The sequence below is a fragment of the Tympanuchus pallidicinctus genome, unplaced genomic scaffold (assembly GCF_026119805.1).
Source record: "Tympanuchus pallidicinctus isolate F22 unplaced genomic scaffold, pur_lepc_1.0 scaffold4, whole genome shotgun sequence".
Taxonomy (NCBI): Eukaryota; Metazoa; Chordata; class Aves; order Galliformes; family Phasianidae; genus Tympanuchus; species Tympanuchus pallidicinctus.
In genome coordinates, this window is record NW_026294758.1 from 1,622,558 (window position 1) to 1,649,621 (window position 27,064).

Consider the following 27,064-nt stretch of genomic DNA (forward strand, 5'->3'; position numbering starts at 1 on the left):
TCTAGCTGTGGTGCCCCTGTCCATTGCAGGGGAGTTGGACTAGATGACCTTTAAAGGTCCCTTCCAACTCTAAGGATTCTGTGATTTTGAGATGCTGTATATACTGTGCCCCATTAGTTAGTATTCTGAAAAAAACCCAGAAATGACAACTTCACTAAATATAACACTGTGTACTCCTTCAGCTGCTGTAATTTTATCTTCAATTCACTCTCTTAAATTTCTTAGAATCATCACAGAATCACAGAACGGCCTGGGTTGCAAAGGAGCACAGTGCTCATCCAGTCCCAACCCCTGCTGTGTGCAGGTCACCAACCAGCAGCCCAGGCTGCCCAGAGCCACATCCAGCCTGGCCTTGAATGCCTGCAGGGATGGGGCATCCACAGGTTAAGGTTAAGACAGTACCTCCACTATATGACATTTGCTCTGTTTTCTAAAACAAAATTTTAAATCAATACAATACATTACAAAGCCTAAGGCACCAAAATGACACGACATATCTCCATCTTCTCAGTTCTGTATCTTTTGTTAATCACCACATAAAATACTAAGAGATATTTTAGTGTCCCAAGAGATATTTTAGCAGGTATCTAACTTAAAGTCCATGGGAATGACTATGTGGTTTTAAAATTAAATTAGGCACCTGACAAGATTGAATTCATTACAAACTGGAATTCTGCAATTCTGAAGTGCTGTTGCAGTTACAGTGTGTGTTTCAGCACTGCATGTAATCATAGCAATTTTGTTGGGAGTAATGCAATAGGAATGTAATTATGGAAGTGAACTATCACAAAAATAAATTAAAGATTAAGAACCATAAGTTCTATTTCCAAAGCACCTAAAGGCAGAAACAAATAATGTATTGTATGAATTAGGGGAATAAAAGCATTCCTCTCTTAAAAAAATGCAGTGTTTTTAGAAGAATCCACTATATACTTACATCTACTTTCTTTTGGAGATTTAAGCTTCTTACAGTTTTCCTTGCCAGATGAAGTGCATGACTGTCATCCAAAGCATAATGATCTGTTACACCAGAATGTCTATATTTGAATAAAAATAAGAATATAAAGACTTCTAAGAAGTCCATGAATCAGAATAAGAGTATTTTAAAACTTTCAAGGCTGTATATTTAAAATATATACACTGCATCACATTTCCATGTTATCTCATCTTAATTCCAAATAAAACTTTTATTTTTTGACCTTTCTTTTAAACATTCACAGACAAGACATAAAATATCAACACTAACAAGCCAAAAATCCAAATGACAACACAAAGAATGACAAACGTTGTTCTAATTGAAAATAATTTTAGATCATACATTTACAAAAAAAACCCACTATGAACTGTCCCTTGAAGTGATTATTCAGTCACTTCAACAAACTGAAGTAAAAATTAACTGTTTCTTGTAAGTAATACCTATTATTATTATTATTTAACTTGTCTTCCCATTTTAGAACCAGAAATTGCACAGAAGACTTTGTTTTGATAGTCACTGAATGGTTTGGGTTGAAAGAGACTCTGAGGCCAACCCCTGTGCCATGGTCTGGCTGCTACCCACCAGACCAGGCTGCAGAGCACTCCACTCCACCTGGCCCTGAGTCCCTCCAGGCACAGAGCATCTCGGCTGCCTCTGCCAGTGCTGACCACCCTCTTGTCAAAGAAATGGCAGGCTATTTTGATGTCATGTGCAGGAATTCACAACTGTGATATTACCTGCAAAAACACAGCAACCTCTCAAAAATTACTATTCTAACTCATCGCTATCTGAAAACCAAACAGGAAATCATAAATTTTTAAGATCTAAGTACAGTTTTAAAATCTAAATGATAATAATTAAAATATATATATATAAACACTGTACTAAAGAATGGAAGAAGTAAACACTGGGAAAATATTTCTTCAAACCTGCAATGAAGATCTGCCCCACCAAGATCCTCTGCTGATACCTCTTCACCTGTTGCTGCTTTAACCTACAACAAGGAAAGGGAAATAACACTTGTCTTGTACTCATATTTACACAGGCCTGGTTACAGCAATATAATCATACTCTGCAAAATGTTTCTTCATTAATATTTCTTCAGCTACTGTCCTTCACAGCATTTCAAATATGACAACACAGAATTCTGTCAACATTACTTAATTTTACTGATCTGGTACCTGCATGACTTATATATAGTTTTTACTGAGAAAGACTCTCCATTTACTCTGCTCTTTGCTGCTCTATCTTCTTTTAGTGTGGACATACCTACCCATTAATGCCCAATCACTTCAGAAAACTTATTTTTTTTAGCAGCTTACAAGGAAGTACTTTAAAATGTGATGCTTTCCTGCGTTTTTTATTAAAAAAAAAAAATCCTCTGTTGAGCAACCTTGTATTCTGTGGATTTTAGTTATTTGCTTTAACGCTGATCATCAATCAATTACTATCAGCTTTTATGATCTAGATCTTCCATTATAAACACAGTAAATTAATAAGAATCATTTTCTAAGAAGAATGCAATAATGGCATGAAACTGTTCAGATCTATTATGATGTCTGTAAAAATAACTGGAATGCATGAACTAAGTCAAGCCATACATATGACAAAATAAGTTAACAGCAAATGCATTCCTCCTTAAAATAAAGCAGTATCATTTACTGCTGGTAAGAAAAAAAAAAAAAAAGCAAAAAACCCACAAAAACCCCTCTTGACGCATTTCCACTGAAATATCTTTCCCTCAAGCTCTGCTGTACTCCTTTTGAAAAGAATTCCTCACAAGCTACTGAAGCCATTATTCGTCACCCACACAGAGTATGAAGGCAGTAAAAGACAGATAAAACTATCATCACTTCTAAACCAGGTATCAGTTTACAAGATTTATGATCACATACAGATGGGTTTTCAGTATCTCCAGGGATGAAGATTTTAAAATCTCTCCATATCACTTGGTCTGCTGCACGACCACCCAGCCTTCACAGTAGAAGTGCTTTATAAAGTGAAGCTCCTTTATTGCTTGTATTTGTGTCCACAGACTCTTCACAAGCCATTTTTCAAAAGAGAAGTCTGGGTCCACCATCCTTTCCTCCCCCCACTAGGTACTCACACACACACAGAGATTTCTTGACTTTTTGTTGACTAGCCAATCTTAGCTCTCACCCCTTCTCCTGTGCCATGGATGCACTCTTCACTGAATGCACTTCAGTAAGACCATGACTTAATTGCACTGGGAAGCCCACTTAATTGCACAGTACCCAAAGTGTGTCTTATGAGTGCTGAGTAGAGGGGAAGAACTACCACTCCTGACTTGCTGAAAACACTTTGCCCAAAGCTGCCCAGGACATTGCCAGTCGCTTTGCAGCAGGAGAACAATGCTGGCTCAAGTTTAACTTGGTTCTCCACTGTAACACACAGCATTTTCTGACATTCCCAAGTGGTTAATCCCCAGACTACTCTGGTGCATGGCATTATTCCTTTCAAGAAAGAATTTCCCTGGTATTGAACTTCAAGAGCCTGTTATCAGCCCTTTGTCCAGCTGGTTAGGGTCCCACTGAACAGCACACCCATCTGCACTATCCATTGCTCTTCCTAGTTTTATAGTATTTGCAAACTTGCTGGATCCACAGAATCACCAAGGTTGGCAAAGACCTCCAAATTCACCCAGCCCAACCATCCACCTACCACCAATATTTCCCAGTAATCCCTGCCCCTCAGTACAACTTCTAAACAATTTTTTTTAATATTCCATCTCATTCAGTCTGCAGTTCATCAGTTTGTTGAGGTCATTCCAGGAGACAGCATCAAAAGTCTTGCGAAAGTCAAGATAAACAACATTCACTGCTCTCTCCTCATCCACTGAGCCAATTATCTTAGTAAAGAAAACTATCTGGTTGGTCAGGCTCAATTTCCCTATTGCAAATCCAACGTGTCTACACCCAGTCACTTTCTTGTCCCTAATAATTTTGTTCCTCCTTGTGAACTACTGCAGTGAGGCCATTCAGCCAGTAGAATCATAGAATCATAGAATCACCAAGGTTGGAAAAGACCTAAAAGATCATCCAGTCCAACCGTTCACCTATTCCCAATAGCTCCTACTAAACCATGTCCCTCAATACAACATCCAGTCTTTCCTTGAACACCCCCAGGGTCGGTGACTCCACCACCTCCCTGGGCAGTCCGTTCCAGTGCCTGACCACCCTTTCTGAAAAGTAATACTTCCTAATGTCCAGCCTGAATCTCCCCTGCCGTAGCTTGAAGCCATTCCCCCTGGTCCTATCACTAATGACACGAGAGAAGAGGCCGACCCCCAGCTCACTACAGCCTCCCTTCAGGAAGTTATAGAGAGCAATGAGGTCTCCCCTGAGCCTCCTCTTCTCCAGGCTGAACATTCCCAGCTCCTTCAGCCTCTCCTCATATGGCCTGTGTTCCAGACCCCTCACCAGCTTTGTTGCCCTCCTTTGAACACGTTCCAGGGCCTCAATATCTTTCTTGCAGTGAGGGGCCCAAAACTGGACACAGTACTCGAGGTGCGGCCTCACCAGTGCTGAATACAGGGGAACAATCACCTCTCTGCTCCTGCTTGCAACACTGTTTCTGATGCAAGCCAGGATGCCATTGGCCTTCTTAGCCACCTGGGCACACTGTCAGCTCATGTTCAGCCGAGCATCAATCAATACCCCCAGGTCCATTTCCTCTACGCAGTCCTCCAGCCACACCGCCCCAAGCCTGTAGGGTCGCCTGGGGTTGTTGTGGCCGAAGTGCAGGACCCGGCATTTGGCCTTGTTGAAACTCATCCTATTGGCTTCAGCCCAACTCTCCAGCCTGTCCAGATCCCTCTGTAGGGCCTCGCTACCCCCAGGCAGATCCACACTTCCAGCCAATTTGGTGTCATCTGCGAATTTACTGAGGGTGCACTCGATGCCCTCATCGAGGTCATCAATAAAGATATTGAAGAGGACAGGCCCCAGCACCGACCCCTGGGGAACACCACTCACAACCGGTCGCCAGCTGGATTTGACTCCATTTACCACCACTCTCTTTTTACCACCACCTCTTTTTACCACCAGTGTAGTTACGTGAATTCCTTCTCTTGCCCTTTCATGACCAAAAATGACCATGGAATAACATGCACCTGGCTGCTCAGTACACAGGGACTTCTCATCAGACCTCACAGACCTTTCTGTGTCTGAGCTATTCATGTGCTTCCTAGCTTGATCATCCTACACAAAGAAGTCTCCTCTGTTTCAGTCTATCCTTCTGTCCTCAGGGACCTGGGATTCCTGAGCACGGATCCAGCCAGTAAAGACTGAGGTGAAGACAGCATTGAGTATCCCAGCCTCCTCCATGTCCGTTGTCACAAGTTTCATTATCCTATTCAGCAGCAGGCTTGCACCTTATCTTGCCTTTCTCTCACTTCTGCTGTACCTACAAAACTCAACCTTCCTGCCCTTTGTGCCTCCTGCCAGACTGCACCCCCCCATGGGTCACGTATCCAAATCTTTCAAAACACTGTACCAATACAGATAAAACAAATTTACAATACAACTAAGACTTCCTTTCTCTTGAATAAAAAAGAACATTAAGAGAAGGAAAGCGAGCAAAATTCTGACAAGATTTTAGAATGGGATCAGAGATCAGATGGAATGGAGTTTCCAAGCTCTTTGTCAGACTGTATCTTCAGACTACATGTTCTACATGGGTTTGCCATTCACTGAGAATTCTACAAACAGCAGTTTTAATGAACTTTTATAAAGTTAGTACTATTTAACTCTGACACTGCAGATACAGCCTCCACTTGTTTTCAGATTTTCAAAGAAACCCCTATTTTAAACCAACAGCAGAAATGCACACAAACTTTATTAAAAAATCACATTTCTGGAAACAGATAATGCTGCTATGTACAGAGGCCCTAGCACAAAAATACACAGGAATTTTGCACTTTTCCCTTTTCTCCAGACTTCACCACAGGGAAGGAACAGAGAAAGCAGCAAACTTTATATGAGGAAAGAAGGATCAGAAGTTTTTGATGGGATGACAATGCCTATCCGTCAGTACAGCACCTAAGCTACAAAGCAGTATTTCTGGCAAAGTTATTGATTCTGTAACTTGGGGAGAGTGCAGACTGGCTGTGTGACATTGCTCCTACTCACTATCAATACCTACCTGCTCATGAAGACTTTACTACCCATCCTCCTAAAAAGAATACTGAGAAAACTTTACACTTTGGACTGTACTTGCAATTTTCAATTCTTTTTTTTAAAAAGCATACACATTCCTAGACTGATTACAACTAGATTCTTCTTTTGTTTCCTTAGGATGTTTTCTTTTAGGCAAGAGAGCAGGAAAGTCAAATTCAATTTTTTTTTCCATATAGGAATGACATTTTGGGGAACAGAGGAGACACACTAAAGGCTACAATATCTGCAACAACATGAAGCAGATGTTTCTATGGGACTCTGAAGTAATTTTGATGCTTAGAGTAAGGCAAGTAAAATATTTTCAGTGAGAATATGAAAACCTCTCCCCAACAGGAAAGCTGACAGCTGGTGATATTGAAGTTTGATCTATACGCACAAAGATAAAGATCGTTGCATCTGCAGGTTGCTAAAGAACAAATTAAATGGGAGGATAGTTGTGAAATCTTCCTCTTAAAGTAGTGAAAAGTCTTTCTTCCTTTCTGACTACACAGTGTTCTTACAGACACTGACCTGCCTTGCAAGTCTTTCCTTTGAGGCCTGGCATTTTTCAGCTGCCTAACCTGACAAGTCTCCTGCACAGCTGCTACGGGGGTCACTGAAAGTAATGCCTTTTTATTTCCATGGAAACCACAACAGATACACAGGAGCACTGGTAGAGCAAATTTTCAGCTACAAAATTCTATTTCTCAACATTGTCACTATCATTAGCTGACTTGTACAGATGAGCTGATTGAGACACTTCATTCTGTGGTATGATGGCTGTGCCTCCCAGAACATGGCTAGTCTTGACATCACTGTCACCACTGCTAGCACAGTGTACTCCTTTTGAAAAGAATTTCTCACAAGCTACTGAAACCATTATTTGTCACCCACACAGTGCATGAAGGCAGTAAAAGACAGAACTATCATCACTTCTAAACCAGGTATCAGTTTACAAGATTTATGACTACACATACAGATGGGTCCCTCCCCACTCCTCACCATGCTCACATCCACTGTTTGATCTCCATAGACATTTGCCAAGTGTTGATGAATGTCAATCTTCTCCACATGGAAGATTTCAGTTCCACACTTCTGCTTCCTCTGCACTTACATGTTAGATGTCATTCTGTCAGATTGCCACTCTGCTGCCATTTGTCACATGGCAACAACATGGAACAGAATATTGGCAGGAATGTCTGACCTCTACTGACATATCACCAATATCTACCTCTGATGTTATGAGCCAAGAGAGTATAAGGGCTGCTCCAAAAGCAATGCCTCCTATTTTATTTCAAAAGCAATGCTATAAAAGTAAACATCACATGATTACACAACGTAAGTTCTTCAAGATATTAAGGGATTTAACACAATCTTGTCTTAGGAAATGATAAAAAAAGATCATGGAAGTGGCTGTTTTTCTATAGCTTACAGGAGTTGCTACATTTTTTCCCAGTATCTTAAGTGGTGGGAAGAAGTGAATTCCAGCAGACTCCCACCGGTTACTACAGAATTGAGTGGAGCACTGTCTTAGCTGACAGCAGATAGGCTGTAAGGAAGTGATTTCTTGTTTTATGCCTGCTCAAGTTGGAAGAACTTTTGAGAGACATTTGATTTGCACCTGGCTTTGTCAAAAGAAATACCACAAAGTTTCTAAGTTCACTATAACCAAAACAGAGCTAATGTGCTGCTTAGGACCAAATTGTTCAATGAGACAATGCTTTTGACTATTTTAAATAAGCAAGTTTATCCGGTCAGGTTACATCTAGACTAGAAATATTGTGCTGGATGCTGTCTTATCTGTTTGCTGCAGCACTATTCTAACACTACCTGAGATTCCTTTTTTCCCCTTGAAAAGTTTATGTTGAGTAAAGCAGTACTCATTTATACCATTATAAAACATGTAAGTCCATGCTAGAACATACAGTACTACAGTCCTTTAAAACAAACAAACAAAACTACTAAAATGCTCCCGTTTCTGTCAAGACCAAGCTACAGTAATTTCCAAGATGCCTTATGCTGCAGTATTTCACAGACAGAAATTTCATTTTGTGTTCTATAACAAAAGCAACTCTTAATTCACAGGAGTTCCTCAGGTCAGTTTCCTTACGAACAATTTCCTTACTAAGAAAGTAAAGTAATGATGACAAAAGCCATCACTAGTGCAAGCCTTTGTCTCTAAACTGACATCAAATATAGCACATTAGTCCATCTTCTGAAGTTCTCTGATCCAGAGTGTTCAATATAATATGCATGTTTTCATTTTTTATTTCAAGTCAAACCTAGAACCTACACAATTGAATATGGAAGACATTTTTTACAGTGTACGTAGCAATCTAAATAAATATTATAAAATCACCTTAACAAAGTCTTATCTATACATACATATATTGTTGTAACTAAGATCAAAGTTTTCACTTACAGTGTAAGCATTGAGATATATTTAAAAAATGCAAAATATCCTACAGAAGATCTGAGAACATCTCGCCAAAATAGGGCTGAACAGTTTAAGCTGTGTAGAGCAGTCAGCAGTGTAATGAGCTGTGTTACCAAAAACCTCCCTATGCTTACCAGTGGTGGCCCTCCCAAGAATATGGTCCCCTGTTTGCCAACAATGATGCTCTCATCAGCCATTGCAGGTACGTACGCACCTCCTGCTGTGCAGGATCCCATCACTACTGCTACCTAGTAGGGAAACAAAAAACGTGAGTTAATAGTTGCTCAACCCTTAAACCAGAAAATGTGAGCACACAGCTACTATTATAGATTGTATTGATCTTAACTTAGGCTGTTGGACAACACTGTAAGATTACTTTTGCTTGACACGACAAACACAATATTTCAGCTTTTATTCAAAAGCAAAAAACAACAGGGCATCTCTCTAGTTTTCAACAGCCTTCGACACTCCGCCTTTAAACCTCCCCACATGAAAATTCACATAGGAAGTACTGTAAGTTACACATATGAAGTACTTGAAGAGGCTTACATTCTACCAAGGAATCTGTCTTGGCCACTGAACTGTGACGGTGAAATGTGGAAACTGCTCCTGGTATTCACACTTAACTCAAGGAAGAAGTTGCTTATCAGTGTAATTCTAACACTGTTAGCAGCCTTTGAAGAAGACTCCTCACATCTACTAAGTACATGCAGTGCATCAGTGCTGACAAACCTATGCCACAGTAGCTCTGCTCCTTCAGGGTGTGTTATTTAACTCATTATTTGCTTTAGCACAAATAATATCTGCTTCACTCTTATGTGTAATTTTAATATCAACCAGTATCCAGCTTCCACTGGTAGTATTCTGGTGACATTCAAAACAAAAAACAAAAAACCACACACTGACTTGATCTCATACATAATAAACACTGCAGCAGCAAACAGTCCTGAAAGAGAAGTTACTCTTAACTTTTTGCTCATGCTGAAAAACATAGGTGCATTTAAATTTAATTCAGGTCTTATTTTCTCTAATGCATGTATTGGATTATCTACATACTGCAAAATTAAAGTCAGCCTGTTAAAAAGCACAGCCTCAAATTTTCTAACCAATGCTATGTTCTGACTTAATTCCCAGAATTAATTCACTGAAAATTACCTAAAAAAGCAATAAAAATCAGCAGTTCAGCTTTCTTGTTGCATCCATACCACATGAGTATGAGAGAGCATAAGAAGCAGCTAATGTGAAGCTAATCACTGCATTCTGATTCACAGCTATACAGACATCAGAGCAATTTAAAGCTGCAGTAGGAGTATAATAAATTAGTCACAGGTAAAAGTGGAGGGAGAAATTAAAAGCAGCGCAGGCAACTGGGAAAAAAAATAAGCGAAAAAAAGCAATTACTGTATGGCCAAAATTGAGACAGGCTGATGAGTGAATTGATGAAACAGACTTCAGCCATAGTAACAGCTGATAAAAACAATTTCCAAGCTCCTATGCTTGAAGAATTAATGTGAGCAGAAATCACAAGCAGTGCTATTTCCTAATTAATACTACTTCCTAATGATGCATCCTCTCAGACAGGGAAGATGATTCTAGCTACCACAGTCTGTTAGCACAGAATCAATAGCAGATTTACAAAGGCTAATAGTGCTCTTCTGAAATGAAACAAATGAAAGAAACAATCCTTAAACACATTCATTATGTATTTTAAATGAAGGAATAACTTCAAGAACTGAAAAGTTGTTTCCATCCTCAGCCCTCTATAAATACTTTAAGAAAGTAAAATTTTCATTAGTGTCATTTCAAGAAAATTACTTTTATCCACATCACACCAAACAGTAAGTGCATAATTAAAAGGCAAACCCTTCAAACACTTAATTTTGAGTAAGGTCACTGTCAGTCTACAGTGCTACGCTAACGAAGCACTACAGAGATAATTCTGGACTTTATAAGTGCATGAATGTTGTTTCAAGGTATATCTAAAAACAGCAGCATGACTTAAGGGACAGGACTTTCAAGCAAGGTCCTGCATAACAGTAATTTCAGCAGTACTAATTTGGTTTACATATTCATCTTCGACATGAGATCTAAAAACTCCTTCTAGAGTACCAGATAATGACTGGAGTCCCCAGACTCCGTTAAGTCATTGAAACTAAAAAAAATATCTTTCAGTACAACAGCCATGTGAGTTTCCTTTAACAATAAAGTCCTTTGTTCATTTCAGAAAATATGTAACAGAATCTGACGATACAGAGAAAATAAACAAGGATGATCAGAAATGTAAAACATTCGCATCAGGAACTGCTAAGTAAAGTTGAATTGTTCAGCCTGCAAAGGGGATAAATGACAGAGCTGTGTAAGCACGGGAAGAGGCCAGGAGCTTACCGACCAGGCAGCAACTTCACAGAAAGAAACTGGTTTACTTTGCTGTACACCAGGATAGAAAGTTCCGGTGTTTGGATGTGATTATCTTCAAAGACTCTTCTGCCCTCCTTGTGGCCTTCCACAGGTGCCAGCTGACAGATCCCTTGGCAAGCCAAAGCTGCTACAGTCCTGGGTCTTTATCTTTCTACTTACCTTCTTCACTTACATCTGGATCTCACCCTCTGCACCCCACCAAGGCTGCCATCAGCACTTACATCCTCAAAAAGCTCTACGCTTTTCATGAGTAACAGACCTACTAGAGCACCTCTCCTAGATGGTCACCTGCATCAAAAAAATGGTCCTCAACACATTCCTGAAATATCCATGACACAAAACCATTTCTAAATCCAGGAACTGTGACTAAAAGTCACAATGATTCTATGCATCATTAATACATTAGAAAATGACTTCAATGTCAGAGCAGCTTTATTATACAGTGATCCATATATAAAATGGCTATATAAATACACACATACCACTCTTAGTAAAAAGTAAGTCTCATTTACTAGCCATCATCAAAGGGGTCCTCATCTTTATAGCAATGATGCAGAATAATCAACTGTTTCAAGAGATTTTTTACTGCTTCCTTACACAAACCTACTTACCATACTGTCAAGTTCTCTTTTCTCCTACTTCAAGATAGGAGCAGGTAGGTCATACAATCAACATTAAGGCCAAGAAAGAAGACAGCCATTTCAAAATGATGACTTTCTGTGGATAGTTAATATGTTTACAGTGCCTCTAATCTCCAGACTGGGTCATCGGGTCAGCACAACTCTGTGCTGTCTAAAATAAAGCACTGGTATAAACCCCGAAATCAGAGAAAAGCAGCAAGCATAAGAACTAATTAATACATTTCAACCTCAAGTTAAAGCAAATTACCTGTGGAATTCCTTGAGAAGACATGATTGCTTGATTATAGAAAATACGACCAAAATGATCTCGATCTGGAAACACTTCTGCTTGCCGAGGTAAATTTGCTCCTCCAGAATCAACTACAGTAGATGAAAACACATGAACACATCTTTGAACAGTGTCATATACAGAAGTTAGTAGTAAAACATCTGCATGTTATTTAAAATAGCCACCACATGCTAATGTTGCATGCATTGTCATTAATCTAGGTATGTTATGATACACTTCTTGAAAATGTAATGCTAGCAACATCACATATGCAATTAAGCAACTAACATCCACTCTCCCCCCAGCAGAAAAGACCCTCAGTTGTGCTGAGATGCAATCCAAATTCCTTACATAAACTTTTAAATTCATCTTAGTGCAAAGCATCTAAACTAAGAACACTTTCGGCATGCATCTTAAAATCTATTTTTCTGTTGTGAGTCTATCACAAGTTCTGAAGAAGAAACTACCACTAAATGCCCTTGAAATACATAACACGAGTAGTTTCACACACTGATTATCCAGACACATTGAAGACCTTTTACTGTGTTCAGAAGCTTCATTTTTACACGCCCTTGCTTCATGATGTGCTTTACAAATTACAGGTCGCTGACTTCAGCTTTTGTTCCACTCCAGAAACATGAAAACATATCAAAAGATTCTGAAGAGCAGAAGATGAGAAAGAAATACACACAAATGCCAAGTGCCTCTAACCACTTTGGTTTCTGCCAAGTTCTCTTCCTGAGCAACAGTCTACATGCACATTATCATGTGCATGCCAATAATCTCCCAAATTCAGCTCTACTGTGAAGCAGAGCTTTGATTCTTTATTCTGCTCTTGTACAACAACTCTCTCAAATGCAACATCAACTCTGGCAATGACACAAACTCCAACCTGGTCACTACTGCCAGTGTAGTGCAGTAGCCAATGCCTGAACACGAAAGAAAATGCACAAGTGACTGACTCTCAGTGACAAATGGCACCCAGTGTCCTCATCAGGCAATGAACATCTACATGGGGACTACTGATGGAAACAGAAAATCAAATGGCATGGAAATGACATGTTTAAAGTGCTGGCTGAATACAGACCACTGCCTCTTGATCTCACTATTGAAATGAACTGACACAAGCACAGGTGAGTTCCTTGACAGGCAGAATGCACACAATGACTATACAACTCAAAGTTGGAATACAAAAACTGACTTCACAGAATCATAGAATGGACTGGCTTGGAAGAGACCCTTCAGAGCATCTAGTTCCAACCTCCTGCAAGGAGTTGCTGTGGCCAAATTGCAGGACCTGGTAACTGGTCTTAGCAAAGCTCATACAATTGGTCTCAGCCCAGTTATCCAGTCCGCCCAGATCCCACTGCAGGACCTTCCTGCCCTCAGGCAGGCAGACACTTCCTCTCAGGGTGGCATCATCTGTAAACTTGCTGAGGGTGCACTCGATCCCACTGTCCATGTCATCCAGAAAGATGTCAAACAGCACTGGTCCCAGCACCGATCCCTGAGGAACACCACTCATCACTGATCTCCACTTGGACACTGAGCTGTTGGTGGCAAATCTCTGTGCAATCATCCAGCCAATTCCTTAATTCACTGACTGGTCCATTCCTCAAATCCCTTTTTCTTCAATTCAGAGACAGTTGCCCTTCCTTTATCCACTGACACCGTTACTCCATCATAAAAGGCTACCAAGTTTGTCAGGCAGGACTTGCTCTTGGTAAAGCTGTGCTGTTTACCACCGATCACCTCATCTGTATTTTCCATGTGCCTTATTTGGACCTTCAGGAGGATCTTCTCCACGATCTTGCAAGGCACAGAGGAGAGACTGACTGTCCTGTAGTTCCCGATCTTCTATTTTTGCCCTTCTTGAAAATGGAAGTTATGTTTCCCCTTCTCCAATCAGTGGGAGCTTCACCAGACTGCCACGACCTTTCAAACATGATGGAAAGCAGCTCAGGAACTTCATCTGCCAGTCCCTTCAGAACTCCTGGATGGACCTCATCAGGTTCCAAGGATCTTGAGGTTTTTAAGTGGTCTCAAACCTCATCTTCACTTACAGCAGGCAGATCTTCCTTATCCAAGTTCCTACCTTTGATTTTCACAGCTTGGGCGTTGTGACTAGAGCCCTCACTGGTGAAGACTGAGGCAAACAGATCAATGAGTATCTCAGCTTTCCTTGTGGCAAGGTATCCACTTTCCTTCTGGAGAGGATCCGCATCCTCCCTGGTCTTCCTTTTATCACCAAAATACTCGTAGAATTTCTTCTTGCTCCTCTTAATATCCCTGGCTAGATTTAATTCTAACCAACTTTTAGCTTTGCCAACCTGATCCCTGGCTTCTCAGACAGCTTTGTAGTCCTTCCAGGTAATGGTTCTACTCCATTTGGACTTTCTTTTTGCACCTAAGTCCAGGAGATCCTTTTTGATTCATGGAGGCCTACTGGCAACCTTGCCTGCCTTTTCTTTTCTTGGGATGCACTGCTTCTGGATTTAGAGGAGATAGTCCTTGAATGCTGACCAGCTTTCTTGGACCCTTCTTCCTTCCAGGGCACTACTCCATGTCACCTTGCCAGGCAGTTCCCTGCCAAGGGAAAAGTCTCTCTCCTGAAATTCAGAGTAGCAAGCTTGCTACTTGCACCTTCTTTGACATCCTGAGGATCTTGAAGTCCATGATATCATGGTCCCTGCAGCCAAGGCTGCCCTTGAACTTCATATTACTCACCAGCTCCTTCCTGTTGATGAGGACAAGGTCCAGTGTAGCACCTTTTCTGGTGCGTTCCTGTACCATTTGGAAAAGGAATTTATCAACCCATTCCAGGAATCTTTTTTCATTGCTGGTGCCCTGCTGAGTTGGATATCTATTTCCAACACATTTTTCAAAGACAAACCTATGTCCCATATTTCCTGTCCATAGTTCCATTAGGACTTAAAATGGCAGCATCACACAGTTTTGCTCACTGATACATTCATGAAAAGGTAAGAGCTGTCTGGACACACAGAAGTTGTTCGTAAGTCAGACTAAAAGAGAAGTAATAGCTTTTTTGCAAACAGCAAGGCTAAATTTCTTACAGCTTTCATGAACAACAATCTCAAACAATAATTACAGCCCTCCTCTTTTCTTTAAAACATCTTCCACTGCAGTATGATAACTCTACAAAGCCTCCATCCATGCTGTCACCCTGTCCACTCCACCAATACTTTCAAGTTCACATTTCTCCTAATCCTTCACACGCTGTCACTGGCCAGGACCTAGCTATCTTTATGCTGACTTTTCAGTTAAGTGTCCTCAGTGGTGAACCAATCAATGCCTTTGAGCCGCTATGCCAAGCAGAACAGAGGACTGAACCATCCTGTTTTTCTAATAGGGACAATACAAAGATAATTACTCGGTACTCTAATGCTTCCTTACATACACAAAATCAATTGGCCTACATACTCTATGAAATCTCACAGTAATTTGGCTGAAGTTAGTGAATTCAAGGTACTAGACTGGGATTTGAGAATGAAAGGTAGACAGCACTACACAAAATTCCTACAAATAGTATTTCTATAAAACCAGGTACTGCTCTCTAACACACTAAGAACATTCAGGCAACACTATGGGATTGATAGCCATGAAAGACAGAAAGAAAGAACATGAATAAAAATGAAGTGATAAAAGTGGCACGACTACATCTGTGTTCTGTGAAACCAGCTCTACATTTGTATTGAGAAGGTAGCATAGCAAGACTTGCTGCTAATCTGCAGAAGTAACATGGCATTGTGAAAATGCATCTGGACAAATGTAACTGAAATACATACCTGGTTAGTCATATCTGGAGACTCATCAGTCTCAGTAATACTTATTAAAAGCAGCAGTGTTTTACCCAGAGGTTATGAGATGCCCTTGACAAGGATTACTTGTTGTTTCTGCAACGTGACTTACCCAAATATATGCAAGGCAGATGGTTTTGCATTGCAATTTCTTGAGCACGTAAATGTTTTTTAACAGTGATGGGATAGTAGGTACCACCTTTGACAGTTGCATCATTGGCAACAATCAAACATTCCACCCTAAAAATAAAGCAAGTTTATGGGAGATAAATGTATCTGTAGTAAATAAATACATTAGTTGCTTAAGAGCTGCAACGTGACCAAGACACATGAAACCTCTGGGATGGTCAAGAGAGCAGCCCTCCTCAACTGGAAGCATTCCCTTCCAATGCACATAGTAACAGCAGTCTCAGCACTACAACACTCTGCTTCACAGTTCCTTAATTCCCTAAAGAAATGCTGCCTAGTGTCATATTCATTTTCAACAACAGTTTCAGTGCTACTTCTAGTAAGCAAAACTAATTCTCAGCCTAGAATCCAGTCCTCTTTTTTGCAAATTGCTTTACTGATTCACTAATCTCTTTATTTCACCAGACAACAGAAAGTCTACGCCTGTCTAACTTCAACAGGCTAAACACTAACTGAAAAAAAATCAATTCCTTTAGACAAGACTGAATGAATTAAGATGCTAACTTCGCTGATTTTTTGGATGTCTGAAATGAAATACTTAAAAAAGCTAGTAGCTTTACATTGGAAACTGAAGAAAACAACACCTTCTTCCTTCTTTTCTTAACACCAATCATAATACGTGATCAATAATATAGATCACTTGCATCTCTCACCCAGATATTCGTCCAATGCCTGTGATAATACCTCCTGCTGGAACCTCTTCATTACCATACAGCTGGTAGCCTGCAAACTGGGAGAATTCCAAGAATGGAGACCTAATAATGACAAATACAGTAACAAGATTTTAAACATCCATCAGTCTAATAATGAGTCGCCAGTGAACCTCACTTATAAGATTCAATTTTCTAAGATGTGATTAAAAAAAACCAACAGATGAGTATTTCAAAAAACTAAAATTCCAAATGGTGACAGAAACTAATAAGAAAATAAAGCTCCTAGAACGTTACCTGTGAAAGAGAATTTGATGTGTTTTTAAAAAGAGAAAGTACTCACCCTGGATCAATCAGTCTGTCAATTCTCTCTCTGGGTAACAACTTTCCTCTTGATGTGTGAAGCTTACGAGCTTTTTCTCCACCTCCTGTGATACAAGAGTCATGCATTAGGCTTACTGAGAACAGACAGATAAATCACCAGTTATATTAAAATTCAGAACAGAAGCACTGAAGAGTTTCCAGTTTTCTGTGTATGGACTTTAATAATGCATTTAATAAATAACACTTTTCACTTCAAACGGATTTAAGATATCGATGCACATGCTTGCCTTTCAGAACTTATTCTTCCTTCCTTGCCAGACTTGAGGCAAAGACACTAATAAACAGTTGTCTGAAGCTTTCCCTCCAAATGAAAATACAAATTCACAGAGGAAAGGACAGCAGAAAGCTTCTCCAAATGAGTTCAAAATAGCTATGCTGAATCCAATCTTCAAAGAGCCAATCCAGTGAGCATCCATCTCCTCAGATTACTTCAAAACAGTAAGCAACAGATTTCAGAAACACGACATTTAATATCAAAGTTTACTTATCTTTGCTTCATTTCAGCCTTTTACTTGAGGCCAACCTAAATCATATCTTTTGCTCTCCAGAGCTTTGTATCATTCAATGCTTGAGACATCTCAGTTTCACATCCGTTGACACATCTCAGCCCCTTTATAGCAACAGCTTATATAAACAGTGCATTTATGTAGACAAATCACTGATCCACCCTGTCAAGCTAAAATTGTCTCCCCCTGTCCAAAGTAAAGAACTTGCTTTCTTGCTAACATTTCTCCTGAGACTTCTGTACTTGTCAGCTAAGCATTGCTGCAGCAGAGGTGTTAAGCCTACCGGTCAGACCTTCCTTGTTACCTCCTTCCTTAACCACTATGATGTTGTGGTTTAACCTGGCAGACAGCTAAGCACCCGTAGTTTGCTCACTCCCCTCATCCCAGTGGGACAGGGGAGAGAATTGGGAAAAAAAAAAAAAAAGCAGAACTTGTGGGTTGAGATAAAACTCTTTACTAAGATAGAAAAAAGAAAAAAGATAATAGCTATCACTATATATATTTATCAGTGTATGCAACAAGTAGTGCTCAAGCAATTGCTTGCCACCTTCCGACTGATGCCCAGCTTGCCTCCCAAGCAGTGGAAGAGAAAAAAATAAATCAACTCCCACCCCCTTCAAAATTCTTTCTGCATGATGTCAGATGGCATGGAATATCCCTCTGTCTAGTTAAAGTCAGCTAAGCCACTTCTGTTCTCTCCCAGCTACTTGGGCCCTTGGCTGTGAACAGCCTCTGCTCTGTACAACACTGCTCAGGAGTAGCAATAAACATTAGTGTGTTATCAAGACTGTTTTTCTCTTAGAACCAAAACATAACATCACATCAGATACTCTAATCAAAACAATTCCATCCCAGCTGAAACTAAGACATAATTTGCCACAAAGTAGGCAGACCAGAAAGTCCACAGCTTATTTCTGATTCAGCACACTCATTAGGTCTGCATATCCAGCCTAAACCTTGCACGTGCTTTCTAAGCAGGTCTCTTTCTGCACAAGTCTCTCAAACATTTCATATCTGCCCACAAAGTTAATATTCTCACCATCCCACATCATGACTACCACAGTGTTTAACCTGACCTTGGCAGATACCATCTTACCTTTCCCATTTGCACTTGCAGTGCTGCTGCAAGAACCATTTTCCATCCCACGATTTTTGTCATCCCTGCTCTCCTCACGCTAATCATAAATGCTTGCCCTGCAGGCCTTAGAGATCTTCTATTAGTTTCTCTTCCAGAACTGAGAAGTTCAATCAACGCTACAGTAACCCCCATCCTGGAGCAGCCTCCCTAACGAAGAAACAAACTGGGCTCATTTAACCTGACAGCTCCTCCTCAGCAGCTCCTCTACAGCGATGCCTACTAGATTTCAACTTAATGTTTCAAACAGCCTATGACTGCCGCTCTTCACAGAGACAAGGAGTACCTCAGTTGCTTCTTTTGCTTGACAACAGAAATCTACTTGTTACAGCCTGTAAATACTTTGGGATTCTCTTCCTGTTGCTTGGGATTACAAGGTAGATTGTATGGGTTTACAAGAGTCCCACTCAGAGAGCAACAAGGAATGAAACATAAATTAAAAAGACCTCTGTCAAGACGTCCTTCTCCAAAAGACAGCTCTTAGAAAGAAAAAGAGTTTGCAGCTATCCCTCAAAACTCCTCAGTGTATATATCCAATTCTCCTCATATACCTGTAAGACAGGTGAAGCAATCATTCACAAGGTACATATTTTAACACCCTGGCAGAGCATCTCTGAGGCTTTAGTCTTCTATCATATGATAAGCAAGAACAGAAAAGATGCAGCAGTGAAGAAGGTCATGACCATTAGCTGATAAGCCACACAAAGAACTACTGAATGGTTTCTACACTCATACAAAACAGGGAATCTATGGGATTCAACATATCTTGATGAAAGCCTAGAGTTTTCATATACAGCAAGTAAGAAAAAGCAGAAAGCTCATGATCTTAAATGTGCTCCTCTAAAACCACAGAAGAGATCACATTATATAAGAAACAGCATACAGTATGTTACCACAATGAACACTGCTAGAGAGAGAGTTAAAGCTGAGTGCTTTAAGCATCTGTAATCTTTTTTCTTATCTTCAGTCAACTGGAATTAATTCAGGAGGTTTAAGCAGTTAAGACGCTGAAATAGAGATATTTCAACCTTCCAAACTGGTATAAATTTGCCAGCAAAACGACACCTGGGGTCTTTGTAAATCCCTTTACAAGTGAAAAGACAAACAGGCAACTTGAACAAAAGCACACTTGTCACACCAACCTGTTGTAAAAGCAGGTGGGAGGATGGAGCAAAGAAGCAGGTAAAGAGGAAAGTGCAGCAGTAAAAGCCTTTTGTTAATAGTCTTATCTATTTTTAACATACTGCCATTAAATTTATTAAAGAAACATACTTTCCACTGATATTACAAAAAATTAAACAACTCTATACACTCAGTTTTCATTATTTACTTTGCTTACTTTGTGCCTCATTAGGAATGAAATTAATCTTTTGATTATATCAGCCCTGCTGCAATTTATTTCATTTTCCCAGTAATTTATCTGCAGCATTAGGATAGACCTAACCCACCTGACCAGCAAATGCATTAACTAAATACTGTGATGCACTAGGACCAATGCTATGGACTTTTTTCTTATTTAAACTCAGTTACTTTAAAAAAAAAAATAAAAATAAATAATCAACTAAATTTTCAACCAAGCTCACCTGGATATAAACTCTAAGGTTTTCAGCTGATGAAAGCAGGTTTAAACAGATGCCACACAGATGTATGACTCTTACAATCCATCTAGCATGTTGTATCTGAACGAGCAGTAAACATACAACTAAAGGGAAAAATAATTACAAAGAAAGGAAAAGGACTCTATCCGAGCAATAGTTTTAACAAGCCTTCTAAAATCTAGACTAGCACACTTACCTAATCTGATTTTTTCTGCTTCTTCTTGGAGTTTAGTGACCAGGGCTTTCATTCGTTCATAGTTTTCCTAAATGGGGAAACAAATGTTTCAAGTTCAACCATAGGTGACAGAATGATGCTTTAATAAAGAAACACAGAAAACAGTATGCAACATTAATTTCTTTCCAAATTTTCTACTTACCTTATTAAATACTTGCTCTGTATTGTCTTTAAAGAAATAACATTTCTACCCGTATGTAGGTTTCCTTATGTCATCCCAAGGCATTTAATACACAAGCTTCACAAAAAACTCTGTTTGAACTGTAAAACCCCAATCTAAGCTTAATGAACCAATACCAAAATTAGTCATTACAGAGTTCAAACTTTATTTTTCGGATTTTGTTAACTTGGTGTGTGTTTATTTGCCTTTCACAAATATAACTTTGTAAAAGAAATCATGGGTACTCAAATGAAGTGCTGCTGTGCCTCTTGTGCCAGAAGATGAATGACCTAGAGTGAATTAACTTGGCAAAAACGTCTGTATTCTCTATTTAAATAGAACACAAATATAAACATAAGGTTTTCAAAAGCAGGAAAGTGTGACCTTCTTGCCAATACTCCTCTTAGAATAACAAAGGCTCTTGTAGCTTTGGGTATGAGTTATCCAGTAGTCAGCTCACCACCAGTGTCCTTACAGTCGTTTTTACCACTTCTTCAGGATTAAAAGGTATTAGTCAACCTTAATGAGGCTTTTCAGATATGTTAAGAACTATGTAACTTCTTTGAGAAGGGTAACTGCAACATAGCGAAAAGGTCTATCAACTGCAGCATGAGAAAAATCAGTGCTGTCTATTGCTCATTTAGAAGATACTAAAGCCTAATTTGAGAGAAAAAAAATAATAATCTGGAAGCTTTATATTCAGAGGTGAACACAGAACTAGGGTTACCCTAGTAAGTAGCAAGTGCTGTAGTTCAGTTTCTCCAGCTCTGAATCACTGAAAGGCACCACAGTGTGAAGGGCAAACAGAATGAAAACACACACACAGGCCAACGCACTCAGAGTGGTTTAGCTGTCCAGAAGGACTTTGCAAAGGAAGCACTTCTTGCCCCTTGGCCCTAGCAATTCCACCAGCTGGCACACGTGGCTGATGGGTGAGATCAACACTCAGACATCCTCCACCAGAAGAGGACACTGCAGCAACAGGTCAGTGTGTGCCACCCTGGGCTCTGGGCGGAGCGCATGCAGCACAGTGCACAGACTGGACCTTCACCCATCTGTTACTGTGCAGCTGCTCTTTTCTTCCTCAGCTGTGAATGACACACGAATGGCCTACTGGAGGTTCGGTGACCTGGAAATAAGAACAAATCAGCCACGTTTGTTCGCCTGACTGCTGTCACTCACCACTGAAGGAAACAAACCCTGATCTCCGTCCCTCAAAAGACCAACTTTAAATCCATACTTGTAAAGCTCTGTCACAGCACACTCAGCTTCTTCACACACTATTGGGATTAAATATTCAGCTTGAAATAGGAAAAAATCCAGCTAAAAATGGCAGAGGGAATTAAAAGGGGCACAGCAATCACAGTCTTACTTATCTGATTCCGGATTAACAACTTCTGTAGTTATTTTATCTACTCTCCTGCAGGAAAATTCATGAAAGAATTTCTTATGCCATCAGTAAAAATCTCTTGCTCCAATACTTGAGTTAATTTCTGACCTTATCTTTCATGTCTTTTAACCACAAGACATTTCTGCATATTACAAAGGAAAAGCAAGGATGCGTATAGGTTCTGAACACACGCAGAAATGGCTCCACGCAGGATCAAACTAGCTCTGCCGTATCTTTTTGGCCTCTTAATGCCACAAATGCAAGTGAATGGACACATCTTCCTTCTGTAAACCTGCTTTTGCACCAGTAGAGTCTATAAAATTCTGCTCTTAGTGTGAGGGCTCCTAGGAACTCAAAGCAGAATCAAGAAGTGAAAGTTACAGACTGATCCTAAGATCCTAATGAGCTAAGTGAATTACTGCTACCTAAGCAAGGCAGCTGTAAGAGCTAATCCTGAGAGCCCTCACACAGATTCTCCTCTGTTTTCCAGAATTTAGACTCACTGCTAAACTACGTTTTCACATGTCTAGCTTTACAGACAGTGTACATTATGAAGGCCAACCTGTCTGGCTAAACTGACAGCCAGAAGGGCAGACACCAGCTACAGGAGGCGAGACCTTCATCACACACTGCTATGCTCTCCTCTGTTTGCACTGTTTTTCTCTGCATACCAATATTTTTTTCAGATTCTTTAACACCCCACAGCACTTTGTGTCTGTAAAGCACCATGTGCACTTACACTGCTGCACTAATTAGACTTAGCACTAACACTACCAGCTCTATTACTGCTTGAATGATGTACCACACACTCCTCCAAGGGGGGCTTGTCCAGCAGCTTTTCCTGCATTAAAAGTCAGATTGAAAACTGCTGCCGACATACACAAAAGCTAGACATGGAAGTAAAAATAAAGTGTTCTACAAGGAGTTACCCAGCCTTGGCTTTTGGGATTTAAAGGTGCACACACAAATGCAAATCCACTGACAGCTTAGCTGAGTGAACACATTTATTAAACTGCTGTTTTTCTGCTTGTTTGTTTGCAGACGCAAATCCACGTGCACGTATTATGCGCCATTATACATGTTTATATACGTGCATACAAACACATTCGTACAGCGAAGACTGGCATGTACAAATGCACACGCTGGTGTCCCACGGAAGTTTCTGCAGCTCGGTTTCTGCAAAGCCACATTCAGAACTGCACGAAGTGCTTCACATTTCTTCCCATCAGCTCCGACCCGCTCCTAAAACCGCCCTGTTCTCCACAACAGCAACACAAATTTCCCACGCAGCATCGATACGAGGCGATTTACAACGCTTCACGGCGGTGGGATTTAAGTCCACCCGCATCTCCTCCCCCAGGAGAACGCCTACTGCGGGCAGCCCGGGCACTGCGCGCCAGCCCCTCCCCCTCTCTCGAGGAAGGGAGCCGCCAACAAACGGCAGGGAGCTCCCAGCTCTGGGAAGCGCCGCGCTTCGTAACGACGGAGGGTTCGCTCGGGGACACCGAGGAGCACCGAGGCGCCAAGGCTCGCCCCGAGCCCCCGCGGTACCAGCCTACCTGGTAGAGCGGGCAGCCCGCGTCGGGCCGCGAGCCCACCGCCGCCGCCTCGCCATAGCGGGCGCGGGCCGGGCGGACGGCGGCGGCGCGGGAGAGGAGGCGGCAGCGGCCCAGCAGCATGGCGGCCCCACAGTGCCGGCCGCGCCGCCCGCTGCCGCCACTCCTACCGCAGCAGCCAATGGGCGGAGGGGCCGCCCGCCCTCAGCCGCGCCCGGCGGAGCCGCGAGGAAAACGTGACGTTGCGGTTGGAACGCGTGATAAACAGCGCGGGAACGAGCACGGGAGTCATATAAAATAATTTATTTACATAGTTTACACGACAACTTTCTTTCAAACAGAAAGCGCGTTGGCGATTATACAGGCAGAAGTCCCGCTGAGATCCCATCGCGCAGCTCTTCCATTGCCATACCCTCCTCCGGTACAGAACAACGCGACCTTCTCTCGCCTCTATTCAAAATGTTCTTCGAAACAAAGTGCAAATGGAGGGAACAGAAAGCGCGGCCTCAATGAACAAGATAGGTAAGGCACCTTAAATCTTAGGAATGAACAGTTATTTTGTATCCTGTAATACAAATGCAAACTGCACGCAATGAAATGCGCAATGGTTATCAGCTCAGAAAATACGGCAATTATTTCATAGCCAGATCCCCAGAAATGCATTCTTAGGCTATGTCAGTGCAAACAGGATTGAAACATGCCACACAGTCAAGAACTAAGCATCTGATTAAATGAATTGTCTGCAAGGTACACATTGAACTTAACGCATACACTCATCTATTTCCTAATGTTTACATCAAACGTTTCAAGTTAAATGTGTTAGGCAGAACAAAAGAGCCGAGATTTCCAAGCACAGACTGATGGTGGTGGATTATCTTTATGTGTGTCGGGTTTTTGTTTGTTTAGTCTTTCTTTTGACAATATGCTGTTCAGAAAGCTGGGATCACCAGCCTTTTCACCACCTCGACAAGATGCTGCTGCGAGCCCCACAGAATGGCTGGGGCTGGAAGGGACCTCAAGGATCACAAAGCCCCAGTCCCCTCCACCACAGGCAGGGCCATCAACCTCCCCATTTAATACCAGCCCACGCTGCCCAGGGCCCCATCCAACCTGGCCTTGAACACCTCCAGGGATGGACGGGGCATCACAGCCTCTCTGGGCAATGTGGTTGACAGAGGTCTCCTAATACAGCAACTTGCAATAACAGTAGTTTTTCTGTGTATTTTTCATTATTGACAAAGTTTTAAATGTTCATTCATAAGCACTGCCAAACATTCTCAAAGTATTTCAAAATTCAGTAAATGATTACATGAGAACATTTGCAAGTAAATTATTACCCAGCCCCAAGGTGAAGATGGGTTTCTGCAGAGCACAATACAATTCAAACTTCTCTATTATAACAATTTCTTTTGCAAAAATATTTGCTGTTAATAATTCCCAAGAGAAATAGCTGGACTACTTACATCTACATGCTCTTTTTTTGTGTAATAACATTTAAGAATTACTTGACCTCTCAGTGGCTACCTGTAAAAACTCAAAAGAACTTTTGTATTTTAACAAGACAATTTTCTTATGCAAGAAAAAAAAAAAAAAAGCTAAAATCTCAAGCTGCACCAAACTTTTATGGTGAGTTTCAGTACAAGCAGACGTGGAACATGAGGAAAATGTTCAAATACAACTGCTTCCAAGCAGCAAATCCTTAAAGCATCCTCACTGTCGTTTAAGTCCAGTTGTTGGTGCTGCTTTGAATAAGTGCAACAAAGGACATCACTACAGACATATACACCTACATGCAGAAACAAGAAGAAACACCATCTAACTGCTTTGTTTTCAAATTTAGAAGATGTCCTGGTTCCAGCTGAGACAATGTTGATAGCACAGCTATGGTTCTTGCTGAGTGATGTGTGCAATCCCAGGACTCAGTGGGGAAGAGACACCACACAGGACGAAGCCAGGACAGCTGGCCTGAATGAAGCCAGGGGTTTACTCCACACCACATGACATCGTGCAGAAGCTGTCAAGATCTGGGGAGAGGCCACTGATTGTAGTTTGCAGGGCATCAGTCGGCAGGTAGTGAGACCTTGAGTTGCCAGCAGGGCATCAGTCAGCAGGCAGCTGTATTGTTAGCTGGGTGTTGGCTGGTGAGTAGTTGCACTGTGGAGATATTTATCTTCTAGCGCATGTTTGTCTTCACTTTTCTATCTTAGTAAAGAGTTTTTACCTCATCCCACGACTTCTATTCTCCTCATCCCACCTTGTGTGGTGCTTAGCTGCCTGCTGGGTTAAATCACAATACAAGGAAACTGGCATTTATACTGAGAAACATTAAACTCTTCCTCTCGTTCCAATAGGACGGTTGCAAAGGTTATCACTGTGTAAATTAAATGTTTTTCAGGTTTTTCCTCTATGCATTTTAAAGCAGCTAAAGTCATTTGGCTTTTCAGGCTAGGGTCTTTTAAGCCTTATGTAAGACATCTTAAATACAAAAATACGTAATTTGGAGGTGCTAATAAAAATACCTGCAGTGTTGAACAGAACTTATGATGGTACTTTCAGTATTTGCATCCTGATCTACAGAGAATACACTGTAAATAAAAGGTTTTCCCTCCTAACATACTAATACAGCATACTTCACAAAAAGAAGTAAAGAACTTGTATAATCAGTATCACAGTCTTTAGCATTAAATTCAAAGGAATAGCTTGTCACAAGAATAAGCATATTTTGCATTGCACTTTTCTGGAAGACAATCATGCACCCATTACCAAAATCCAAACAAGTGAGAATGAATCCCACAGCCACTGTTCTGGTCCAATGATACCGACAAAGTGGTTTAGCTTATGTCAACCTTTTGAAAGCATCCATTTAGAAGAAAATGATTCCATCCTTATGGAAGTTACTAACAGTAACTGATGCTAAACTTGGCATAACTAATATTAAAACAAGTAATGTTTTCCTAAAAAATAATGACTTCTTATTTAGTTGTACTAAGATCCCACCATTTTTAGAAAGCCACTTTGCTATTCGGGGTCATCTACTTCCATGAAGATGTCACTGAAAAAATACTCTGAGATTTTGGTTGGCTCCTCTTCCTTCTCTTGATCTTCAGCACACTGGGGAGGCTTCTTGGATGGCTCATTATGTGGAGCCTAATAGAAAAAGAAAAGGCTACTCATAACAGAGCACACGTGCACGCACATATAAGCCTATGTAGATGCTTGTGCTGTCAATTCAGATAGCAAGATTAAAAAATTAGGAATTACTGGAAAAAGGAAAACAAGTAGGTTCCCCTCTCATCCCTCTGCTGGCACTAGGAATATTTCTGCAGCAAAAGCTGATAAAGATTTTGAGATGGACTGCATACTGGGCAGCGGTCATTCCCTTTGACTGACTTCACATATTTGCTGTGGGTGTCTGTTTAAACAGAGAACTATTGCTACAGGGTAATTCAAAGCCATAAAACTTCACAGAATAACCATCTTGTACCTATACACATTAATACAGTTATCAGCAGAGGCCCTCACAGCT

General features: G+C 40.8%; 2 protein-coding genes across 8 annotated transcripts in view; both read right to left on the reverse strand.

The window, feature by feature from the left end:
• MCCC2 (methylcrotonyl-CoA carboxylase subunit 2) overlaps positions 1-23,663 on the reverse strand; it is a 34,730-nt gene extending 11,067 nt beyond the window's left edge. The window contains exons 1-9 of the mRNA XM_052701461.1: positions 23,542-23,663; positions 20,394-20,460; positions 16,918-17,002; positions 16,578-16,679; positions 15,848-15,975; positions 11,897-12,009; positions 8,725-8,838; positions 1,906-1,970; positions 938-1,037 (exon numbers count right to left, since the gene is read on the reverse strand). Of these exons, the coding sequence (XP_052557421.1) occupies positions 938-1,037; positions 1,906-1,970; positions 8,725-8,838; positions 11,897-12,009; positions 15,848-15,975; positions 16,578-16,679; positions 16,918-17,002; positions 20,394-20,460; positions 23,542-23,661 (894 nt within the window). The 5' untranslated portion in view covers positions 23,662-23,663. The remainder of the gene's footprint in view (positions 1-937; positions 1,038-1,905; positions 1,971-8,724; positions 8,839-11,896; positions 12,010-15,847; positions 15,976-16,577; positions 16,680-16,917; positions 17,003-20,393; positions 20,461-23,541) is intronic.
• A 159-nt stretch (positions 23,664-23,822) lies between these two features.
• The window catches only part of BDP1 (B double prime 1, subunit of RNA polymerase III transcription initiation factor IIIB), a 63,514-nt gene continuing 60,272 nt past the window's right edge, over positions 23,823-27,064 (reverse strand). For 5 of the 7 annotated variants that reach the window (XM_052701426.1, XM_052701425.1, XM_052701427.1 and 2 more), the window contains exon 40: positions 23,823-26,685. In XM_052701426.1, the coding sequence (XP_052557386.1) occupies positions 26,557-26,685 (129 nt within the window). In that variant the 3' untranslated portion in view covers positions 23,823-26,556. The remainder of the gene's footprint in view (positions 26,686-27,064) is intronic. The other 2 variants (XM_052701423.1, XM_052701424.1) reach the window with 2 other exon arrangements.